Source organism: Mytilus galloprovincialis, chromosome 1 (genome assembly GCF_965363235.1).
Source record: "Mytilus galloprovincialis chromosome 1, xbMytGall1.hap1.1, whole genome shotgun sequence".
Classification (NCBI taxonomy): domain Eukaryota; kingdom Metazoa; phylum Mollusca; class Bivalvia; order Mytilida; family Mytilidae; genus Mytilus; species Mytilus galloprovincialis.
This window is the reverse complement of record NC_134838.1, coordinates 40,468,656-40,491,833: the sequence shown is the minus strand read 5'-3', so window position 1 is coordinate 40,491,833 and position 23,178 is coordinate 40,468,656. Positions and strand designations below refer to the sequence as shown.

Below are 23,178 nucleotides of genomic sequence, written 5' to 3'. Positions count from 1 at the left end.
AGAAAAACAGACCAAAAAAAAAAAAAAAAACCAACCTTAACACTGAGCAATGAACCATGAAAATGAGGTTTTCTAAACATATCCTTGGTATTACATATGGAAGAAGTTATATTTTTTTCCACAAAAATACTTTTCAGTGTATACAATTGAAGTTGAACCATAAATGTTGGAGCATAGTATGAGTCTATATATGAGTATTATTAACCCTTACCATGCTTAATTGATTTTAGGAACTGTCTTATTTCCGATTATTTGCAAAATATATGCAAATTATATGCAAATGATCTGTACCCTGATGTTGATGCATATTGATCTTTGGAATATAAGATAGGGGATCATGAGTGGGTGGTCGGGGTGAGGATGCAGGAGTTGGTAGCCGTGAATTTTCCCCAACATTTATCCTCATGTGCAAAAAGCGTCAAATTAGAGTTTTGACGTTTTTGTTCTTTCTTCTTCTTAACCTGGAAGACCGCGGGATGCTAATAGATGTATCCAACTGTAGTCTGCATGTAGGGTAGACCACAGTTAACCCTTATCACAAAAGTTTTTAGGTGGGAGTGCAAATGACCTGGGTAAACCAGGGCTAAAGAATGTAATTTGCACCAAAAATTTGAAAATTTCTCAATCTGCACACTAAAAACCTGAGCTTTACACTATTTGTAAAAATTTTAGTCCTCAGAACTCAGACAGGCCCTGTCAGACTTTGAAGGGAAGACCAACAGTAAAAAAACAACCTTTTGTCTGATTTCAATTTCCAAAGCTGGTATTTGAGCTCTAAATGAACATTACAACTCAGAAACATGACAATAAATAGTGTAAAATTGAGGAAACATGCATACACCTCGCAATAAGTGGTATAACGTTGACCTGCAAATGTATGGAGCGCTATTTGAGCCAAATATAATGGTGTTCTCAGTACCACTGTAATGTAACTGCCCGGCATGGTAGGGGTTCAATGTTCAATTATTATATAGTCGAAATTAAAACAAGAATTTAAGTTTGACTTGGAAAAAACTAGTGAACTCATTACAAAAATAAGTGGTTAACTAATGATATTGTAGATAAATTTTGATATAACTATCCACGGACAAGGTTTAGATGAAATAAGCTTCAGAATTGCATTTAAGAGGGAATGTTAAAAATTTCCACAAAAAGAAAGAATTTTACCATTTCTTACCGATGTTTCAGGAAAAAAACAAGACTTCAATTGACAATGATTTATTAATCAAGTCACATTACTGAATAGCAGAAAGACATAACAGAAAACAAAGCAAATTATTATTTATTACAGATCATTTATAATTCTTCATATTATAGTTTTGTATAATGTAGTTATCTTAGTACACTTCACTTGTACAATGGTGTATATCTAGAACCTTATCTAAAGGTTGACTTGTGTGAACCATACCAAAGTCTGATCAATCATGATTTTTTTTCATTTTCACTATAAGAGTTCACACTCAATTCTTATACTAAAATGTATTCATTATCTTTCTACCCTTTAAATTATTAAAGAGGTAAAAGCTGCTGCAAACCTCTGGAACAGTCTACTTAGGAATCTTAGACATGAACATTCCATCAAACTTTTTAAGAAAAACTTTGAAACCTCATTATTTAGACTCTATTTCAGTGGTTACATTTAACTTCTTATAAGGACATTAACACTTATCTTTTTCTTTTTTCTTTTGATTTTAGTAGATGCCTTTTGATTATATTTTTTTTAATTGTTCTTTTTCTTTTTTTGTAAGTGCTCAAACTTTTAATTAATTCTTATTGTACTGCTGGTTTAAATATTAAACACCTCTGTTTACTGCATTCATTGTATTTATGTTACGAGCTGAGAGCAATTTTAATTAGATAATGTGCTATATAAATATTGTAAATAATAATAATATTATGACATTAAAACATGTCATGGTCTCTCTGATCGTTTGACTATCAGATAAGAGTCCACTCTGACACTTAAACATGTCATGGTCTCTCTTACCTTTGAACTATCATGGAGAAAAGAGTCCATTATGACACTTAAACATGTCATGACCTCTAGATCTCTTTCCTTTCAACTATGAATAAGAAAATAGTCCATTCTGACACTAAAACATGTCATTGTCTCTCCTTATTTTCAGGAATAAATAGTCTATTATGACTCTTTTCACAAAAAATCTTATGATTAAAATTGATCATATTTTGAACTGAAATATTTATGAAGATTTTTTTTATGAAAAGAGCAGCTAGATTGTAGTCATTCAAATAATAAAGCTGTTCTTGCTGAATCAATAAAGGCAAATGATTTATGATATAAATGTGATCAAAATAATATAACAACTCCTGTCGAACCAATAAATCCCTATATTGTAACAATCAATATCCTTCTAATTACACTTGTCAAATCACTCAACAAAACTAGATCATACTTATTCAGCATTCGTAAATTAAAAGAAAATTGTTGATCTCTATACATCTCAATTTGCAACAATATGACTCTTATAATAATAATGGACAATTCTGGTATACACATGTCCAGCTTAAAAAGTCAGTGTACACCTGAGACTATTGTATGTGTCTTTGGCAAAAATGATTATCAAAATAATATATACATGTATCATATATATCTTAGGCATTTTAAACTAACAAGACTAAATTTTCAAAATTAAAAAAAAAAAAAAATTGCAAATTGTTAACAAATGACTGTCTTTACAAAAACAAAACACACAAATGGCTATTTAAACTATTAACTTTCAAATATTAATGAAATCGAAATATTACGCGATCTATTAAATTAACCATAAATTAGTGTGTAGGAAATCACTATTTATTTTCATGATATTCTCTTCAATACGATATAGATATTAATACATAACACATCTAAAGTTTGAGCTCTTGTTATTTGTGACTCATAAAGTTCACTACTTAAATGCAATAAGCATGAAATGGGATAGCTTAGATATATACCCATTTCCCTTATACACAATTACGTTTAGTTCAAGTTAAACCTGAAATTTTCTTTTTAAATGCAATAACAAAAATGTTGGTCTTAAGGCCACACCAATCATGCCAATTTAATTCCTTGTTCAACGGACCCGCCTGCACATATTTTGTTCAAAACTGAATTTTTTTATTTTTTTTATATTCCCGCTTCCCGCATCCGGAAATGTAATCATGTCCATTTCCCGCACCGTTTTTTTGTAAATGTTATAAAAAAGATATCAACATTTATTTTTAAAATCACAGTTTAAACCTGTATATAATGATTTTAAACCTATAAGCACCCCACCACACTGTGTAAATATCTGTGAGAATGTTTGTTTCAGCATGAAATCAATTTATCCAAAGCGGGAGTGCTCCAATATAAATATATAACAGCAGAAATACCTGTAAAGAACAAAACGTTGGTTTCTTTCCCCCTTACTCATTTTCTCTATCAAAAAATGTTCATTGTTAGAATAAAGTACAAAGCACTTCTGAAGGATTTGCCTTCAACTGCAATTATATTGTATGCTGGCGAAACAAAACTATCCATAGCCGCTGCATGTTTATGCACCTGTCCTGATTGATTCAAGGGCCTGTCGTTCAGCAGATGTCGTTTGTTGATGCGGTATTTTCCCGTTTGCTGGTTTGGATATATAAATTAGATCGTTGGTTTTCCTGTTCGAATTATGTACACTAATAATTTTAGGGTCCTTTATAGCTTGCTGTTTGCTGACAGTCTGGATCAAAGCCCTGTGGAAAATGCCGTACTTTGACCTGTGTTTGTTATTATCAGGTTGGGAGCAACCCTCCCTCAGACAAGGGGTCATTTTACTGATGTAGAAATGAAAATAGAAATACCAAGAATTTGTATAGTGCTACTATAAAACCTTTGAAAACTTAGGATTTTTTACTCAAAAAGAGGAGAAATACATTATATTTTAAACCACTTTTCTAAAAGAGGGTTCCACTTATCTTGAATAATATTGAACTGTTAAAGTAAATATGTTAACATGGTAAAAGTCCAGGCCTCACGGTCATATTATAACTTATATCAGGGATTTTTTATACTTACTTACTTAGTATAGAAAGTCCCTGCTTATATTGACCCCTCATAAAAATGATATTTATAAAATTAAGGGGTTGTTCCCAAACTGATTATGACTTGGATGGAGAATTGTCTCATTGTAAGTCACACATACATAGACCAGATTTAATTATTCAGTTATTTCTTGGTGAACAGGGAAAAATTACTTCATAAAATAAAGAAATGTCAAAGTACAAGTGATAAATCAAGTTTTAATAAATGTCAAAACCTACTATTTTATGTTTACAAAAAAAAATTAATCACTCGCCTTAACTTTTCAAGCTTCACCTCAAAAATCTGCAAATTAAATATTTTTTTATTAAAATTTTCAGATCGCTTGCTCGCCCCAAATTTTGGAGTCCAAAAATCCGTAGAACAAGAAATTAAATTGGTGTGGCCTAACCAAAAAAACACTGACACTACCAAGTTATACATGTAATTAGATATTCATTTGACAACATACCTTAAAAAAATAAAAATAAAATAAATAAAAAACAAAAAAAAACCACAACAATGACAACAAAAAAATATAAACATGATATTGTTTAGTTTCTAACAAAATAACCTCTCTTTTCATACCTTCTTCTTTCAGTTTCTCATGCAAGAACAAAATGCCATAAACCCATTTGATAAAATACAAAATACAACAGTTATATATTTAAGCGTTGTTTTATCAATGTTTATATCACTAGTACATGAATATTTTGATATTGAAATGTTATTTTTCTGATTTTGAACAACTATTTTTTTGAATTTTCCTTCTTTTTTGTCGCCATCATCAGTACCACATGTCTGCTATTTCTCTTCCCATTGGCTGATCTAAAAAGAACAGATTTAAATTTTTTAAATCCTTTAATATTAACTTTTCACAGAAATATATTCATGCAAAAAAACATTCAGCATTATAAAAAAAATATATATTTAATTGGGCAATAAGAATGTTGGGGATGTAACGTCTATTGGTGTGTTTAGTGTGCAGATTTTTGCCTGGGATAGATGTCTGAGAGGGGGTGCCTATTACGCCTCCATTGTATTTATATTTTTTTCCTGAAAAAATTTTGTATTTTAAAAATGGTTATGCTTTGTACGCAAATCACATTCGTTTAAAATGCTTTAGTAGTTATGTTATTTTTAGTTTTCTCGTGTTTGCTCTGTCGTCAACTGGATGTTGGACATGTTCAAATAAGATAGAAAGGATTCTGTAAATGGTCAACATTATAATGTAGGGATGGATTTCTCAAGTTCATTACTTACTTTGAATATGTGTTTTAAGAAGAAATACAGAATGTAAATGTATGAAAATTGATTTACTCATTTGTTTTTCACTTTTGTAGTATCAGGGGGGTACATATCATGTGACTTTAATGATAAATTGATGGATTGGTGTTTAATGACACTTGCAGCAATATTGGGCTATATTTTGAGACCGTCATTTTATTGGTAGAGGGAGATGAAGTGCCAGAGGAGAACCAACAACCTTAAGAGGGAAAACTCACAATCAAAGTCAATTAAGATTGGAGAAACTAAAGAATATGTCTGTTGTAAATATACTATAGTCAATGTACTAGTTTAAACCTATTGATGTGTAATGCCTTGAATTATTATGCCACTGCAGTTGATTTTACGAGCTTAAATATACAGCGTTTTCATTTGCAACTGCTTTTAATTGAATAAACAGATATGTTTATAAAAGTAAAATTTAATTTAATCTTTTTATGCTTATTATAGGCCATGTTGCAAAATGAACTGATAAATTTTAACTGCATAGACATTGCCTCCCTCTACTGTGTTGTATGCCCTTAATTTCACATTGTTATCCAGTGCATACTATTAATAGACTTACTTGGTTCTTAACAACATATCAGCATTAGCCTTGACGTCTACTGGATTTTCATACAAGGACCATGTGACACCATTATCTATGCTGTACTCCATCTTTAGTCCAGGATATGCCACATTCATTTCTAATTTTCCATTCACAATTCTTGAAAACACAAGAGAAAAACATCAACAGGGGGATGATTTGGTATGTTAAATGTCAGTTTGATAACACATTTCATAGTAAATGACTTTTACAAAATCTGTATCAGTAAAAGCTGCTACTCATATTGAGTATGTTAAAAATTCTATACAAATACCATTTTTGGTAAGTATGTAACAAAATCAAATAACAATATGTGTGCTTTTAACACAGTAATTTAACAAAATTATATTTTCATATTCATCAAGTTTGAGAATTATAATTTAAAGAATTGGATAATTCATTTTTTTAAATTTCTATAGGGTTTGAATATGGTAATGGTCTTTCAGCCAGAAAAGCTAATAATTGCAATCTGAATCATAACATTTAATATATTAAAATATTATACCTTGCACCAGGGGGTGGTATATGATAAGCCACTCCCATATTATCCAATCTTTCTAGCTCTGTATATCCTAAGCTGTTAGCAAATAATGTCCAATCAGCTGTCTCTTGTCTTTTTCTGCTGTCCTGTTTATCTTCACTCTCCCACAGGGCTTTGTGCCAAGCTCTTTCAGCCAAAGGAAGTAATCTAGGAAATATCATACTGTCCATTTGGTCTGGAAGTCTGACAAGTTCTGACCATAATTGTCCTTGCATGCCTGAAATTATTTTTAATAATAAAAAAATACTCAAAATTTTCATGATGAGGTTTAAATATTGATATATCTTTGAAGTTTATTTTCACTATATAAACAAACATTTCCATTTTCACTAATTCACCAACTATTTTTAAACAATTCATTTCAACACATTCCTATATATAAGTGAAATTGGAGTTTCTTTTATCATTGTTTATTTTGCAATACATTATAAACAAAATGTGCATTAGCTATAATCAATAAAAGATAAAGACAAAAATGTATATGATTCTGAATTACTGAGCTGGAATCAATGAATGGGATTGTACCTATCAGCTGTAAAGGCCTGATTAAAATTACAATACCCTGTGGTTAATCAGATGTGTAAATTGAAGATCTTGAAAAACAAAGTTCTGTCACTTTTTTGGACAGATTCATGAAATTTTTCTGTAATTTCTGAACAATATAAATTTGAGAAATGATTCTTGGTAAATAAAAACTTCCTTAACATGCTTACGGAAGACCTGAGTGTATACCTATGTCATGTTGACCTCTTGCTTTCTTTTCTTTGATTAGCTGCCATGTTTTTGTCTCATTGAATTTAATTCACACCACATCATTATCAAATAATAGAAAAGGACGAAAAAGTGAATTTTGAAAACTTCTTTAAGAATCAAGCATTAGACATGTTAGATACCGTAGACTTCGAGTAAAGTTTATATTTATATATCTTTGACTAAAATTCAATTAATTCCATATTTTTTTTTCCAGACTCATCATAGCCAATGCTGTCATGGTTGTTGTAAAACTCACCAATGATATTCTTTTCCCTTTTCAATTGATGGTGATCTTTAGCATTGTGGTCTAAATCTCTCTTTGTTATTGGATCACCTGTAAGCTTGAAATCTGCATTTGCATAAATATTATCTGGCATAAAGCTGAATGTCTTTCTTGTATCTATATATCTGGCAGCCCAATACAGACCTCTTTCTTCTGGGTCAGGTTCCTGTGGGTGATCAAAGTAAAGGTGGGTACCCTGAGCCATCACAACCTACAAAACAGGTTATCAATTATTGCATTATAAAGATAAATATAGATATACACACAAGGCAAACTAGTTCAAATCACTTTCTGATACATGCACAGTAAAATAGGATATAATTGCTGATGACTGAAGGTTTCAGAATGAAAGCAGGACATTGTGAGTAAGTCACCTAGAATTGTCTCTCTTTTTTGCAGGGATTCACTTAACACAAGAAAGACAAATGATCTTTTACCTTATCACCATATATTTGCCTATGAGGTTTTCTACATATATATGGATACCATGACAATATTTTAGCTACTAACCTCTTATTACTGAACATTGGATACCAGTTTACAGATGTTAAGTTGAATAGTCTTAACCATAGTTACATTTTTTACTATACTAAGCAGCTTTTATTCAAGGGTATGTGTGCTTAAATATGATACTTGGTTTAAGGTATTTGCTTTCTCAGTCCAAAACATTCTATTTTTTGTTAAACCAACTGTTGTACATGTTGTATGTTACTTGTGCCAACTTAATTTTCCTAGATCAAATTATTTCAATTTCATTCAGTGTTCTCCCCAGAAATTTTGGATAGCATCACATTTGGCGTAAACAAAAATGCATTTTTTCAATGTAATTTGTTGCGTTGTAAGAATGCTTTATTTCCATTATGATATATGCGTTATTGTTTATTACAAAATGTATTATATTTATTGTATGTTATAGGTCCTTATTTGGTGAATAAAATATTCTTTTCAACCCTATTCTTTGTGTCAATATTGTTGAATTCATGACTGAGAATACAATTAAACTATAACCATGATAACAGTATTCTCAGTTTATGTTTTCTATATTCATTTATAGTTCCAGAATTATTTTTTCCTCTTGGGCCAAATAAAAATATATGTGTGGTTCCAAGTTACCCTGCCTACCCAGTTAAAAAAAAAATCTTTATCATGTCTATGAAATATATTGGTTCATGGTATTCAATGAATCAGTCCCAGTTGTTTCTTTTTATCAAAATGATATATATTCTTAACAATGTTATCTAACAAATAGTCTGTTAATGCTTAGTTTTCTCTGTAGGTATCATTGTTTTCTGTCTACTGGGCCATTTGTGCAAATGTAGTTATTATCGTAAAATACGGATTTTTGTCATATCTGGTCTAGTTCCGACCAGTAGTTTACACTAAAATATTAAATGGCTGCCTAAAGCAATGAAAAATACGATAATAAACAATGTTTGACAAGAGATTTGGAATGAATATGGCGTTTTAATGTAAACTACAGCCAATTAGGATCACTTTCTCAAGAAAGATCAAAACTTATTTAGCTCATAATCAAACTTTTTGCTCTCGATTTACCAAAAGTGATAGGAAGAGAAAGAAAGTATTAAATACTACTGTAATATTTTGCAGACCACATGGTATACACCTTATCGCTATTTGTCCGCCATTGCTGGATAATTAGATGAAAGTGGGTGAAAGATCAAAATTTAGGACATGGCTTTGCTATATCATGCATATAGAAACGAGAAAAATATCATCCTCAAAATAATTATAGCGTAGCGGAAATTATTATAGCGTCGCGGGAAGAAAATATAGCGTCGCGGTACCGCGACACTAAAACGGCCTGGGGAGAACACTGCATTGGAAGCATAAGGTCAAACTTGATACATTTGTCAAGTTTGTACTGTCCGTTCCAATCTTTTCAAGGTCACAAAGCTATTTAGGAAGAATTTTCTTTAAACCTGAACAGAGGAATATGATAAAACCTGGTCATACAATCTTACCTTATAACCTTCATTGGCAAGTTTATATGCACAACCTGATAAACCAGATTCCCAAACATTCTGCCAGGCATAGGCAACAACTTCCTTATTAGGAAAAGAGTCCCTCTTCATTGGTTCTAAACGTACTTCATCATGTATCACCCCATCTTGCCAAGCTCCTAAATGTAAGTCATGCTGGGCAACAATCTTAGCCACCTTTTTGATAAAATATTCCATTAATTCACTAAACTTCTTAACTTCTTTTGTGTCAATTAGTCTTTTACAAGCAGGGGAGTCTAACCATGATTCATAGGGAACTTCATCACCCCCAAAATGAAACAATTTTAATGGACTAACATCCTCATGAATTTTTTGTACTTCTACAACAACTTTTTCAATGAATCTGTACGTTGATTCAAGACCAGGATTCATGGAATTTTCAGCATACAACTGACAAGATAAGATATGCTTAGAGTCTTCTAAATCTGTCAGTACATATTCTTTAGCTTTTTCTAGGTCCCCTTCGTCTATGTATTTCAGATATCTTGCTCTCATTGCTTTAATGGCGGCATGACTATGTCCAGGCATATCAATTTCTGGAATAACTTCAATATGTCGATCAACAGCATACTGTAATATTTCCTGGTACTCCTTAACTGTGTAATATCCTGTTCCAGATGTATCAAAATCTGGCCCTGAACCAAGCATTGGGAGGATGCAAGATCTCTCAGAAAGATCATGACCCCTCCTACCTCCAACCTGAAAATAGATGTAATTCATATAGTTATAATTACTTACAATACAGATAACAGCATAATTACAGTGTTTACATTTTACATGCTTTAACATGTTTAAGGGTCTGATATACCATGATGTGAGTCTGAGACATGAAACTGCATGATTTTGTGTAAAAATTACTTCCAAAATAAAACTTTAAATAAAATCTTTAAAAAGTTGTCATGGTTGTGGAAATAGTTTTTTTTCAGAATAATATTTTTCAGAATATTTTTCTGAAGTAAAAATTGAACCTTTAATTAAGGTTTATTTCATAAATATTGAATTCACAAATTTGCTGCTAAACTTTTATTACTCATCAGTATATACATGATATACAATGAACGATATTATGTTAAACACTTGTACTTGAATATTAAAGTTACCAAAGTGAGTTCCTCTAATCCTGGAATTTCTAATCTCCATCCTTCATCGTCAGTTAAATGGAAATGGAATTTATTCATTTTATACATGGCCATCACATCTAAAAGCTTTAAGACTTGAGCTTTACTGTGAAAGTTTCTCGACACATCCAGTTGCATCCCTCGGTAAGGATAGCGTGGATAGTCTCTTATTTTCACTAGTGGAATTCTATTGTCTTTAATTAATGCTAACAGAGTTTGTACACCATAAAATACCCCACATGGTTGGTTTCCAATGATTTCAACCAATGGAGGATTATCTTTGATTGTCAAGGCATAAGCTTCAGAATTTTGGCCGTCGAAAACTTGTCCTAATTTCAAGGTTATCACATTTTCACATCTTGCATTGTCATTTGTATTCATTTCTTTCACATTAACATCTATTTTAACACTACCTGTAAAATAAATTTTGTTTAAATAAGGTATAAATTAATATAATTACATTAGATGTATGTTTCATTATAATACTTTATTCTGATTGGCTAACTGCACATCACGTGTTATTCTGTAAGCAGTTGCATTGCTCAATACAACTTTTCATTCATGATAACATGTGGTCCAACAATAAAGTGCACAGGTGAATTCAATAAAAAATATATATAAAATTCGTGTTTTCATGATCATAGCTAAAAAATGTAATTATAAGTATTGAATGCTTCTTTTTGTAACTTTATACAGGGTTCTCACTAAGGCGAGTCCATGAGTCCTGGACTCATCAAAATCTGTCTTGACTCACCATTTTCAAAACTGGTGAGTCCACAGATGCATCAAGATTGAAATATTTTGTATAAACTGAACACAGTTAAACACAAATGTCATTACATTGCTCTGTTAGGAAATGGAGACTAAAATATTACATTATATTGCAATAAAATATTTTCTTCTTTCTGTTGGACTCATCATGGCTAAAAATGACGAGTCCCTGGACTTGCCTTAAAAAATCCTTAGCGAGAACCCTGTTTATAGGGTTGTAAAAGCGTTGACCGTGCGCACATTTTTAGAATGAAGCGCAAATGTACTTCGGTCAACGCTTTTACACCCCAATAAATTTACAAAAAGAAGCATTCAATTCTTAAATAAATACTGATATAAAATTATGAATTTTTAAAAAGCTTAATACGTTTATGTCATTTACTCAGCACATATGTACAATGTACATGATGTATATGCTATACATATGATTAAAAACAAGAAAACTCAAAATAATCTGTCTACTGGTTTCACACCCACCTAGGACAGGTGATAATGACAATTCTTGTGTTTTTTTTATTCCTAAAGTCAAGAAAAGACTGTAATTTAGTTATTTTTGTATTACAAACGATCAAACATGTTTTAAAATACACAGCTACATTTGTGTATGTTTAAATTTTTGGTGAGTTTTGCATGGATTTATCATACACCTTATTGCTATTTAGTCCAATACGGGAAAACCAGTCATTTATACAACTTCCTGTTTGGGTCAGGTCGCTGAAAATAGAGGTCATCAGTAGTGAGCTGAGGGAGGAAATACTTTAGAAAGCGATCATCAAGAAACTTTAATAGAGTATGATCCACTTTTCGAAATTAAAATTGAAGTAATAAAAATATTTTGTTTGAAGTTATTACGGTAGTTTGAACATGCCTCATTAAAAAGTATCATGCATGGTGAATTGTTTAAACAGGGTCCCAGATAGCTTCAACTGGATGAAAAAGTTGTGTAATTTTAGAACTTATCCAGAATGGAATAAATTGCGATTAGGTGTATTCATGAGTATATATTTTATCAGGTATTTTTTTAAAACCTATATAAAATGACATGGCACATGCATGATATGCTATATGTCTCAACTGTGAGCGCTATCAAAAACTCAAACAATGTCATGAATGTGCTCAAATTACATTGATGACAAGAAAAGACCAAAATGTACATGTAGTCTCTGTTACCTTTCAGAATCTGTGCCTCTTTGGAAACTTCTTTTCCAGCATATACAATCCAGTTACCAGAGGACAAATCAATGTCCTTGACTTTATCTATATCCATTTCAAGAGGGGTTGGTATTACATCCTTTCCAGGTTTCTTCAGGTCTTCAATTTTATTTTTAATGAATCTCTCCTGGGGTGTCCATGGATTATACTTATCCAATCTTAAAGTTCCGTTATCTAATTTATATGAAAACCGTTTCCATTTTCCCTCTTCGTCAAAGGACTGCACATATTGTAAATCATCATGACTAGTACATTTTAACACTCTAGGTTTGAGGTTTTCTGATGTGATATACCAATTTGGCATAAGGTCAGACCTTGCAACTGAATAATACTGAGCTTTGAACATAACTTCTAACGTCTCATTTTTACCGAGTGGTTTGAAAGTTTTGATAGGTTCAAGTGTAAACAAACATCCATTGATATGTCTGAATTTGATCCCTGAAGCGACAATAATAGCTTCTTCATCTGGAAGAATGGGAGGTTCTATCATTCGTATGTGACAGAAATAAATAGCCCATTTCTTCTCATGATCTAATGTTACTGAACTACAGTTTTTGAAAACAATATTGGCTGTGTATGTCAGTTTTCCATCCTCAAGATTGTCCAGAACACTGTATTTTATGTCCAACTTTTCAGCTACTTCGTCAAGCTCTTGTTGGTTCATCTTTTTTTGTATGCAACAAAAAGTCTACAAAAGCAAAAAGCAATAAATATAAGTTAATGATTTAGTCATGTTAGTACATATATCAAGTATATATTTCTGATAATAATTAACCAGATGCTCCGCAGGGCGCGGCTTTATACGACCACAGAGGTTGAACCCTGAACAGTTGGGGCAAGTATGGACACAACATTCAAGCTGGATTCAGCTCTAAATTTGGATTGTGATTAAATAGTTGACACAGAATAGGTTTCTGACACAGAATGAATGTGGTCTAATGAACTTAAAAATTTTTTTTTGCCTTTGAGCAATTCACTATGCTGTTGAATATTAATCCTCTCAAAAAAATGTTAGAAGAAATTTTCTTTTCATTTATGAAATCTGAAATGAGAAAAATTGATTTCTTGCTATTGTACAATACTGTGCAATTGAAATTTCTTGCTATTGCACAATATAAAAAGTTTAATTTTGGACCCTTTGGGCCCCTTATTCCTAAACTGTTGGGACCAAAACTCACAAAATCAATCCCAACCTTCCTTTTATGGTCATAAACCTTGTGTTTAAATTTCATAGATTTCTATTTACTTATACTAAAGTTATGGTGTGAAAACCAGGAAAAATGCTTATTTGGGCCCCTTTTTGGCCCCTAATTCCTAAACTGTTGGGATCTCAACTCCCAAAATCAACATAAAAATGTAGTTCAATATCATTTTTCTCATATTTTGTCAAAGTCTAAATATATATTCTTTTTAGTTTATGTGATTTAACATGTTTAATCATTTATTTGATTATTGTGGCTTCAACATGTTCATGATGTTCAACATGTTCAAGGGCAATATACAGGTGATTGGTAAACCTGTAAATTGTTAATTATTGTTATCATGATTGTTGACATCTATTCAAATATTTCCCATTAAAGTTAATTGAATCACTACCAATCTAACATGTATAATGAGATTAAGATATAGTTTTCACCTGTAATAAAAAAGATGTCACAAAGATAAGATATTTCTTCAGGTGTCTTTCGTTGGTTCCCATTCTTTAAAAATTCATATTCTTTCTATTCATGCTATTCCCACATGCAAATAACAGGTTTTGATAAATAATTTGTTTTTATAACAATAAAGGTTAATTAAAAATTCAAACTTAAAATTTACATGTATTTAAAAAAGAAACCCAACATATTTCTTACACCAATTAGGGGTCATCCATAATTGTCAACCATTTTCCAAAGTGTACAAATTATAAACATACACTTTTTCAGACCCCCCACCCTCCTTCAAAAAGTGTACATCAACCATTTTCAGATTTCAAGAGAGGAATCAATCATTCTTAATAAAAAGAAGATCCTGTTTGTTTTATATTTTAGTTTAATATAGAAATTTGCATTGAAAATAAACTAAAACATATATCTGACTGTTTTATTTGATGACATCTATCTGTGATGCTTGTGTTTTGTCAGAATAAATAAAAAGTACAAAGATTAGTGTTTCCCCTATCACACAGTGGGAATGGCAACTCCAATGAAAAAGGGCACTTAGAGCATGCAAAAGATTAACAAAAGGGCACATAAATTATGCTAAGAATCAAAGAAAGGGAAATGCATGGTTATATTGCATTGGTAAAGTATGGACTGACAGTTGTTGATGGAATCAGAGCTCAAGACAGCAATCAATAAAAGTGTAATGTTTTAAAACATTTTAAGTTTTTAAATTTCCCGCCTGTATTTCTATTTAAAAGGTCCCTGTAAATTTGCCATTCATGGATATATTATCGTTTATGTATATAATACTGTAACGTGTACATATATTGGATATTTTTTAAGTTAAGGTTAAACTTCATATTGATGTGCTCCTAATTAAAGGAGGCTTATACTAAGAAAATAAGTTTACTTCCGGTTTACTGGTTTACTATTTTGGAATGCATTACAAGGAAATTAATCGAAAGACCAGTTAAAAATCTTTTTATAAAATGGCGTCTTGTCAAAATCAAAACATTCAAAGAATTTAGTGTTTCCATCGATTTTGTTTATTAAACAAAGTGAAACGATAACGATCTGTAATAAAGCAGGTGAAATTGACAATCAGGGGTACTGAGAAATGCTTGCAAACTTTTTGTTTAAATAATTTTACTAGTTCACATTTTTGAAAGATTTAGTTTTCACTAGACAGCTAGAACACCCGTGAAATCGCGGGCATATACAGCTTGTGAACGGTTGTTATGTACATTTGTATGGAGAATTTCAGGAAAGCCCTCTCTCTTTTTCCAAAGTCCGATATTTGTTTCCTTTCTGTTAAATTCAATTATTTTCGTGTGTCTGGCCTCAGACCACAACTATTCTTCTCCTTTGCTACAACGCTTCTTTTGGTAAAAGTCAAATAAAATTTTAAAAATGCACCGTTTAAAACATGAAATAAATGTAACTGCTTCATTTGTGCTTATATATAGACCATTATAAGTCTAATAAAATATGCTTCTAGGACAATCCATCAGTGCTTTTTCTTTTGAGAGCCTTATTAACATCCCAATGGTAGGATATGAATATGTATAAATGACTAAGACCGACTAAGGCTGATTCGAGGGGTGGTCGGAGGGGTCCTGATCCGAAATCAAAGGCTTAAAACCATGAAATACCGAGATGCAGAATTTAAAGAAATTCATATCCCGAAATCCCAAAATCGAAAAATATATTCCTGGATCCCGTAAGGATCAATCCCCAAATCCTGACGCCCCGAAAAAAGGTCCTGCCTCTCTCTAATCTCTACTTTACTTTTATTTTTGCCAAATCACTATTTTCCCTTTCAACAATAATTTTTTATGTCCCATTTATGGGCATTATGTTTTCTAGTCTGTGCATCCGTGCGTTCGTTCGGTCGTCCGTCCGTCCGTCTGTCCCGCTTCAGGTTAAAGTTTTTGATCGAGGTAGTTTTAGATGAAGTTGAGCATGTTTTACTTATTTTAAGATATTTGCAAGTGGTATGACCCCTTAAATAGTAAACATTTCAAAGAAAACAGTAGACAGAATACAGAGAGTCTCTATATATCAAAGTAGTATAATCGTAGTTTACTTGTAGATGAACGCGAAAAATAATTGTCCTCTCTAACATGTCTAAGGATGTATAATGGTTGTGGTTCTTGCGATCTGAACACTATGATATGAAACGCGAAAAATAATTGTCCTCTCTAAGGAAGCATTGGTTGTGATTCTTGCAATCTAAACACCATGATATGGAGAACGCTCTGAATGGCTTATTTATTTTTCATTTTTGTTATCCATCATACGATTGGTTGTGTCACATGTTTTACTTATTTTAATATATATGCAACTGATATGACCCCTTAAATAGTAAACATTTCAAAAGAAAACAGTAGACAGAATACAGAGAGTCTATATATTAAAATAGTATAATCGTAGTTTACATGTAGATAAAAGCGAAAAATAATTGTCTTCTATGTAGGTTACAATATACCAAATAAAATTACATGGGCACAGCCATTTTATGAAGGGAACAAGAATGTGTCCAAAGTACACGGATGCCCCACTCGCACTATCATTTTCCATGTTCAATGGACCATGAAATTGGATAAAAAATATAATTAGGCATTAAAATTAGAAAGACAATATCATAAGGAACATGTGTACTAAGTTTCAAGTTGATTGGACTTCAACTTCATCAAAAACTACCTTAACCAAAAACTTTAACCTGAAACATGCACTTTCATTTTCTATGTTCAGTGTCTGTGAAATTGGGGTCAAAAGTTTAATTTGGCTTTAAAATTAGAAAGATCATATCATAAGGAACATGTGTACTAAGTTTCAAGTTGATTGGACTTCAACTTCATCAAAAACTACCTTGACCAAAAACTTTAACTTGAAGTGGGACAGACGGACGAACGAACAGACGGACGGACGAACGAACAGACAGACGAACGAACAGACAGACGAACAGACGCACAGACCAGAATACATAATGCCCCTCTACTATCGTAGGTGGGGCATAAAAATAGATGGCTCTCTGTAATTGTTTGTTATATCATTTATATATTTTTCTTTTGGAAAGCATTATGGATGAAGTTTCATGCAAGCACAAATTTGTCCTTAAATGTATATGATGAAGGCCCGGAAACATTTTTTTTTTTGTTGATCAAAATTAGGGAAAATTTCTGCGAAATCGTAAGGTATCGTGAAAGACCCCAAAATTCACCAAGAAAAGCCATGGGACCATATATATTTGAGAGCGGTAAAATCACAAGTAGATATCGAGCTTCAATTAGACAACAGCAGTTTTTCCGTAATTAGTTTATTAAAAACGCCTTTTAAGGAGATAATTGATAACCAGATGCTCCGCAGGGTGCAGCTTTATACGACCGCATAGGTTGAACCCTGAACGGTTGGGGCAAGTATGGACACAACATTCAAGCTGGATTCAGCTCTAAATTTGGATTGTGATTAAATAGTTGACACAGCATAGGTTTTGGACACAGAATGAATGTGGTCTAATGAACTTAAAATAAATTCTTTGTCTTTGAGCAATCACTATGCTGTTGAATATTAATCCTCTCAAAAAAATGTTTGAAGAAATTTTCTTTTTATTTATGAAATCAGAAATGAGAAAAATTAACCCCCCCCCCACCACCACCACCATTTTTTTTCACATCCCCCTTTCCCTTTTTTCAAAACTGATCTCAATTCAAATTTCTAATGGAGTTTGCAACAATAACTACTCATTTAAATACATCATAAAATATTAAAATGTAACAAAAAGTGCTTGTTATCACTGAATGGTAAAGTGTTTTAATTTATCAGTTGGTAGTAAAAGTGAATATACATTGTGCATTGTATAAAACAATGATTTAAGCTGATTCAACTACTATTCTGGACAAAGAAAGATAACTCCAATCAATTGAAAATTTCTTGCTATTGCACAATATTATGCAATTAGATATTTCTTGCTATTGCGCAATACTGTGCAATTGAAAATATTTGCTATTGCACAATACTGTGCAATTGAAGATTTCTTGCTATTGCACAATACTGTGCAATTGAACATTTTTTGCTATTGCACAATACTGTGCAATTGAAGATTTCTTGCTATTGCTGAATACTGTGCAATTGAAAATTTCTTGCTATTGCACAATACTTAATATAATAATTTTGGATCCTGATTTGAACCAACTTGAAAACTGGGCCCATAATCAAAAATCTAAGTACATGATTAAATTCAGCATATCAAAAAAGCCAAAGAATTCAATTTTTATTAAAATGAAACTTAGTTTAATTTTGGACCCTTTGGTATTTAATGTAGACCAATTTGAAAACGGGACTAAAAATTAAGAATCTACATACACAGTTAGATTTGGCATATCAAAGAACCCCAATTATTCAATTTTTGATGAAATCAAACAAAGTTTAATTTTGGACCCCGATTTGGACCAACTTGAAAACTGGGCCAATAATAAAAAATCTAAGTACATTTTTAGATTCAGCATATCAAAGAACCCCAAGGATTCAATTTTTGTTAAAATCAAACTAAGTTTAATTTTGGACCCTTTGGACCTTTATGTAGACCAATTGGAAAACGGGACCAAAAATTAAGAATCTACATACACAGTTAGATCCGGCATGTCAAAGAACCCCAATTATTCAATTTTTGATGAAATCAAACAAAGTTCAATTTTGAACCCTTTGGGCCCCTTATTCCTAAAAACCTGTTGGGACCAAAACTCCCAAAATCAAACCTAACCTTCCTTTTATGGTCATAAACCTTGTGTTTAAATTTCAAAGATTTCTATTTACCTATACTAAAGTTATGGTGCGAAAACCAAGAATAATGCTTACTTGGGCCCCTTTTTGGCCCCTAATTCCTAAACTGTTCAGACCTCAACTCCCAAAATCAATCCCAACCTTCCTTTTGTGGTCATAAACCTTGTGTTTAAATTTCATTGATTTCTATTTACTTATACTAAAGTTATTGTGCAAAAACCAAGAATAATGCTTATTTGGGCCCTTTTTTGGCCCCTAATTCCTAAACTGTTTGAACTAAAACTCCCAAAATCAATCCCAACCTTCCTTTTGTGGTCATAAACCTTGTGTCAAAATTTCATAGATTTCTATTTACTTAAACTAAAGTTATAGTGCGAAAACCAAGAAAATGCTTATTTGGGCCCTTTTTGGCCCCTAATTCCTAAAATTTTTGGACCAAAACTCACAAAATCAATCCCAACTTTCCTTTTGTGGTTATAAACCTTGTGTTAAAATTTCATAGATTTCTATTCACTTTTACTAAAGTTAGAGTGCAAAAACTAAAAGTATTCGGACGACGACGACGCCAACGTGATAGCAATATACGACGAAAAATTAAAATTTTTGCGGTCGTATAAAAATAGCATTGCCGGCAACGGGACCACCATTTAGTACTTTATATTCTTAAGGAGGTATAATAGTTGTGGTTCTTGCGATCAAAACACCATGATATGGAGAATGCTCTGATTGGCTTATTTATTTTTCATTTTTGTTATCTATCATACGATTGGTTGTACATTTATTTGTGCATGTTTCAAACCGGAAGTCTTATCTATGACTAAAAGTCAGTCCGATGACGGAATCATATCCGGATTCCTTTTTTTTGTCGTTTTTCTCCAAAATAACGTTACCTCAACCTGAATAATCATAAGAATGGATGACAAATGCGACTATGCATGTTACATATAGGACACAGAGGCGACACACAAATTAAGGTCTTCTCGTTTAATAGTATAGATATGATTTGATCTTTTAATCGTTCAATCCGGATTGAGGAGAATTATGATATCGAAATAAATATCATCAAGTGAAAATAATAATAAATATAAGAAGGGAAACACACCCAAGCCAATTCTCGATTTTAAACATCGACCTTCCCTACGGAAATGAAATAAATTTCGGAAAAGCATACAGTAAAAATGTTAATTTTTTAACCCCTTCCCCCAAAGTGTACGTTTTGTAGTCACTTTGGAAAATGGTTGACAATTATGGATGACCCCTTAAATACATGTATATTAGTTATAATAAAAAATAATATATCACTTTTTATGTGAAATAACATGTCTTTTTTCTTCTAAGAATTACCTCAATATGAAGAATAAGTCAGATAAATATGGAATAAATGAACCAGTTACCTTTCTGCTTTCAGAGTCATGTCACAATTATATCATATGACCATGTATGACACATGTTCTCTTGAAAGACACAGCCCAACATGTGCAGTTCATTCATAAAATCATAATTGGAAACTCATCTAGGCAATGGACAGTTTAATAATTCTACTGGTAAGTATAAAAAGTCAGAGGCTGATTTAGGGGTGGGGTTAGGTGGCACCCCCCCCCCTTTTTGAGAAAAAAAATTGGTTGCTTATATAGGGAATCACTGAAGCATGAAGTGATCGGGCCCCTCTTAGACAGCCAGTGGGCCCCCACTTATGAAAATTTCTGGATCCGCCACTGAAAGTCCCTGTCTAGTCTAGATAATAAATTTCTGGGGAGAAAAAAGGAAAAAAGTCAGTTTAATTTGATGCCATGTTGCTTGATGGCCCTCGTCAAGGTTTTTGGTGATCAAAGTGATATCACCTATACATTCTATCAGCTGAGCCTTAAATTCGTTTCTTTCGAAATCAATGATAGAATTGGCAAACTTCTCGATGCTGCCTGTCCCCCCCTTTTTCTCCTCCGTATTTATTCATTAAATTATTGTGACAACCAGGGTAGGGATAAAATAAACAGCTTCGTTGGTAATAATAAAAGTTATTATTTGTAGAATACAAATATGATCAAATATCCCAAAAAATGTTTGTCAATACCTTATCAATCCAAAAAATAAACTTTCATTTCTCACATTTCTGTATCAAAGGGGACATAACCACCGATAACCACAAAACTCCAGGTGCGCTTGATTTGCACTGTATGATGTCTTTATTTCGCAACCTATATTTTATAAGCATTATTTAAGTATAAAAAAATATTTTTTTTATATTTGGATATTTTAGTTTTTAAATAACAACCAAAACAAAGACTTTTTTCAATTTTAATTCTAGTTCTTGTAAAGATGAGACAAAAGATTCCAATCGAACAAAATGAACGTTCGGGTTGAAATACCGTGTCTAGCTGTTTCCCAACTTGTATGAAGAAGGAACAAGGGTGTACGAACAAAGTTATTTATTGACGACAACATGGCGATGTAAACCGAAAGTGTATTTTAGCCGATTTAAAATGTAAGACTTACATAATATGATAGGTTTTACCTGTGAAAGAGGAAGAGGTCCTTACAAACTATTTTCAAAATTGTTAGTTTATTGATACATTGTAAAGGCATTATTTGATAATTAATTTACTAATTAACAAAAATTGACCAAAAAAACATCCGTATTTGGCAAACTGCACCACTTAAACAGTGTTGACCTTCTCACGTCATACAATATAATATTGTACAACAAATATAAATTGAGATTCCACCACTACAAAAAATTTGTTACAATATTTCTCCTCTTGAGACAGTTCAATTTTAATATTATACTTTAATAATCATAATAATTCATCTCTAAAAACATGTCTTTTTAAAACATTTTTAAAAAGCATAATAGACAATATTCGAGTTCGATGCATCTCCGTCTGGTTTTAGTGAACATCATGAGTTAAGGGGCATCGTCACTTCCGTTCCTATGTTGAGCTAGTGGTTGGAAAACTATAATGCTATATTGCACAAATTATCCTAATTGACAATCAGCACTGCTGTCATTAGGGAATTGTGATTAGGTACTTACAAAACAAACATTATTTCTTATTTCTCCTGTACAGTGGCGATCACTAAGACATTGTAAGATGCTTGATGAATGTTAATAGTGCAGATATACAGGCGATCCCCTCTATCTGGTAAATGTTGTCATAAAGGCGCACATAATTGACGAGTTTTTTTCCGGTGATGGATGAAGTTGAAAGTGGTCTATTAGTGGTTGGTGGGCTATTTGCCAAAAAATCCACCGTTGTCTGTTTGAAATAGGAGATGAAAAGACTCATGATATTTTTTATTTTTTTATTTTTGCGTTTGTGACTTGAATGGTATGACCATCAACTTTGAGCAAAGTACAAGTATGCAGCTGAGCTACATTTGTAAGTCTAGTCAGAATGGGGTGTGTAGTGAGAGTGTCACGCTCTCAGCATGTTCACATGGTTAATTATGTTAATAACACCTGCAACAACTTGTTTGTTGCCTATTGCAAGGCAAAATTTCTGTCTCTATCAAACATACCTGATCAAAAATCTGAAATAAGAAGGGCAAAATATCAAAACTCTATACAAATCGCTATTTTGCCAGAGCCAGAAAATATGGTTTGCTTTCACTGTGACAGCCTCTTGTTACACATTGTGACTTGGATGCAAAGTTGTCTCTCATTGGCATTCATACCACATCTTAGTATTTCTATGTACATGATGTACATCGAATTCATAGTATAAAGTCATACTTATTCCTTATATTTTACCCAAAGTCTTGAGATAAACAGTTTCATTTTGACAGCTAAATTGCTGCCCTTGGGTAGTAAATACATTTACTACTCAACCATATGCAGTTGAGCTAGGGAAGTACTTCTGTAGCTCAGTCGGTTAAACCTATTTTTTGTAACACAGATGTCCCAGGTTCGAGTGGTGGATTATACACTTGTACACAGACATTGTGATTTCTGGTTACAAATATATTGGTTTTATACGCTATACATGCTATATTGGTCAGGACAGGCCTAGAAAAAGTAATAAGTTTGGTAAATATTTCTTTTAAAACAGATTTTAAGTGTTTGCAATAAGCAATAAGTTATGAAAATAAAAAAAAAAAATGAGGTATGATTGCCGATGATGTACGCTATCAACATGACC

The 23,178-nt window shown here is 32.1% G+C and overlaps 1 protein-coding gene across 2 annotated transcripts; it reads right to left on the bottom strand.

Annotated features, from left to right (window-relative positions):
- Positions 1–1,202: 1,202 nt before the first annotated feature.
- Positions 1,203–21,194, bottom strand: LOC143074364 (chitobiase-like). 2 transcript variants are annotated; one of them, XM_076249855.1, is made up of 8 exons: positions 21,114–21,194; positions 12,576–13,305; positions 10,617–11,047; positions 9,478–10,215; positions 7,469–7,706; positions 6,424–6,676; positions 5,898–6,038; positions 1,203–4,873 (listed from the first exon to the last, which is right to left on the bottom strand). In XM_076249855.1, the coding sequence occupies exons 2-8, from the start codon at positions 13,279–13,281 to the stop codon at positions 4,795–4,797; spliced, it is 2,586 nt and encodes an 861-aa protein (XP_076105970.1). In that variant the 5' UTR covers positions 13,282–13,305; positions 21,114–21,194; the 3' UTR covers positions 1,203–4,794. The 2 variants fall into 2 exon arrangements, with proteins under 2 accessions (XP_076105970.1, XP_076105974.1); XM_076249859.1 differs by lacking the exon at positions 21,114–21,194 and adding an exon at positions 20,437–20,587.
- Between the last annotated feature and the right edge of the window lie 1,984 nt (positions 21,195–23,178).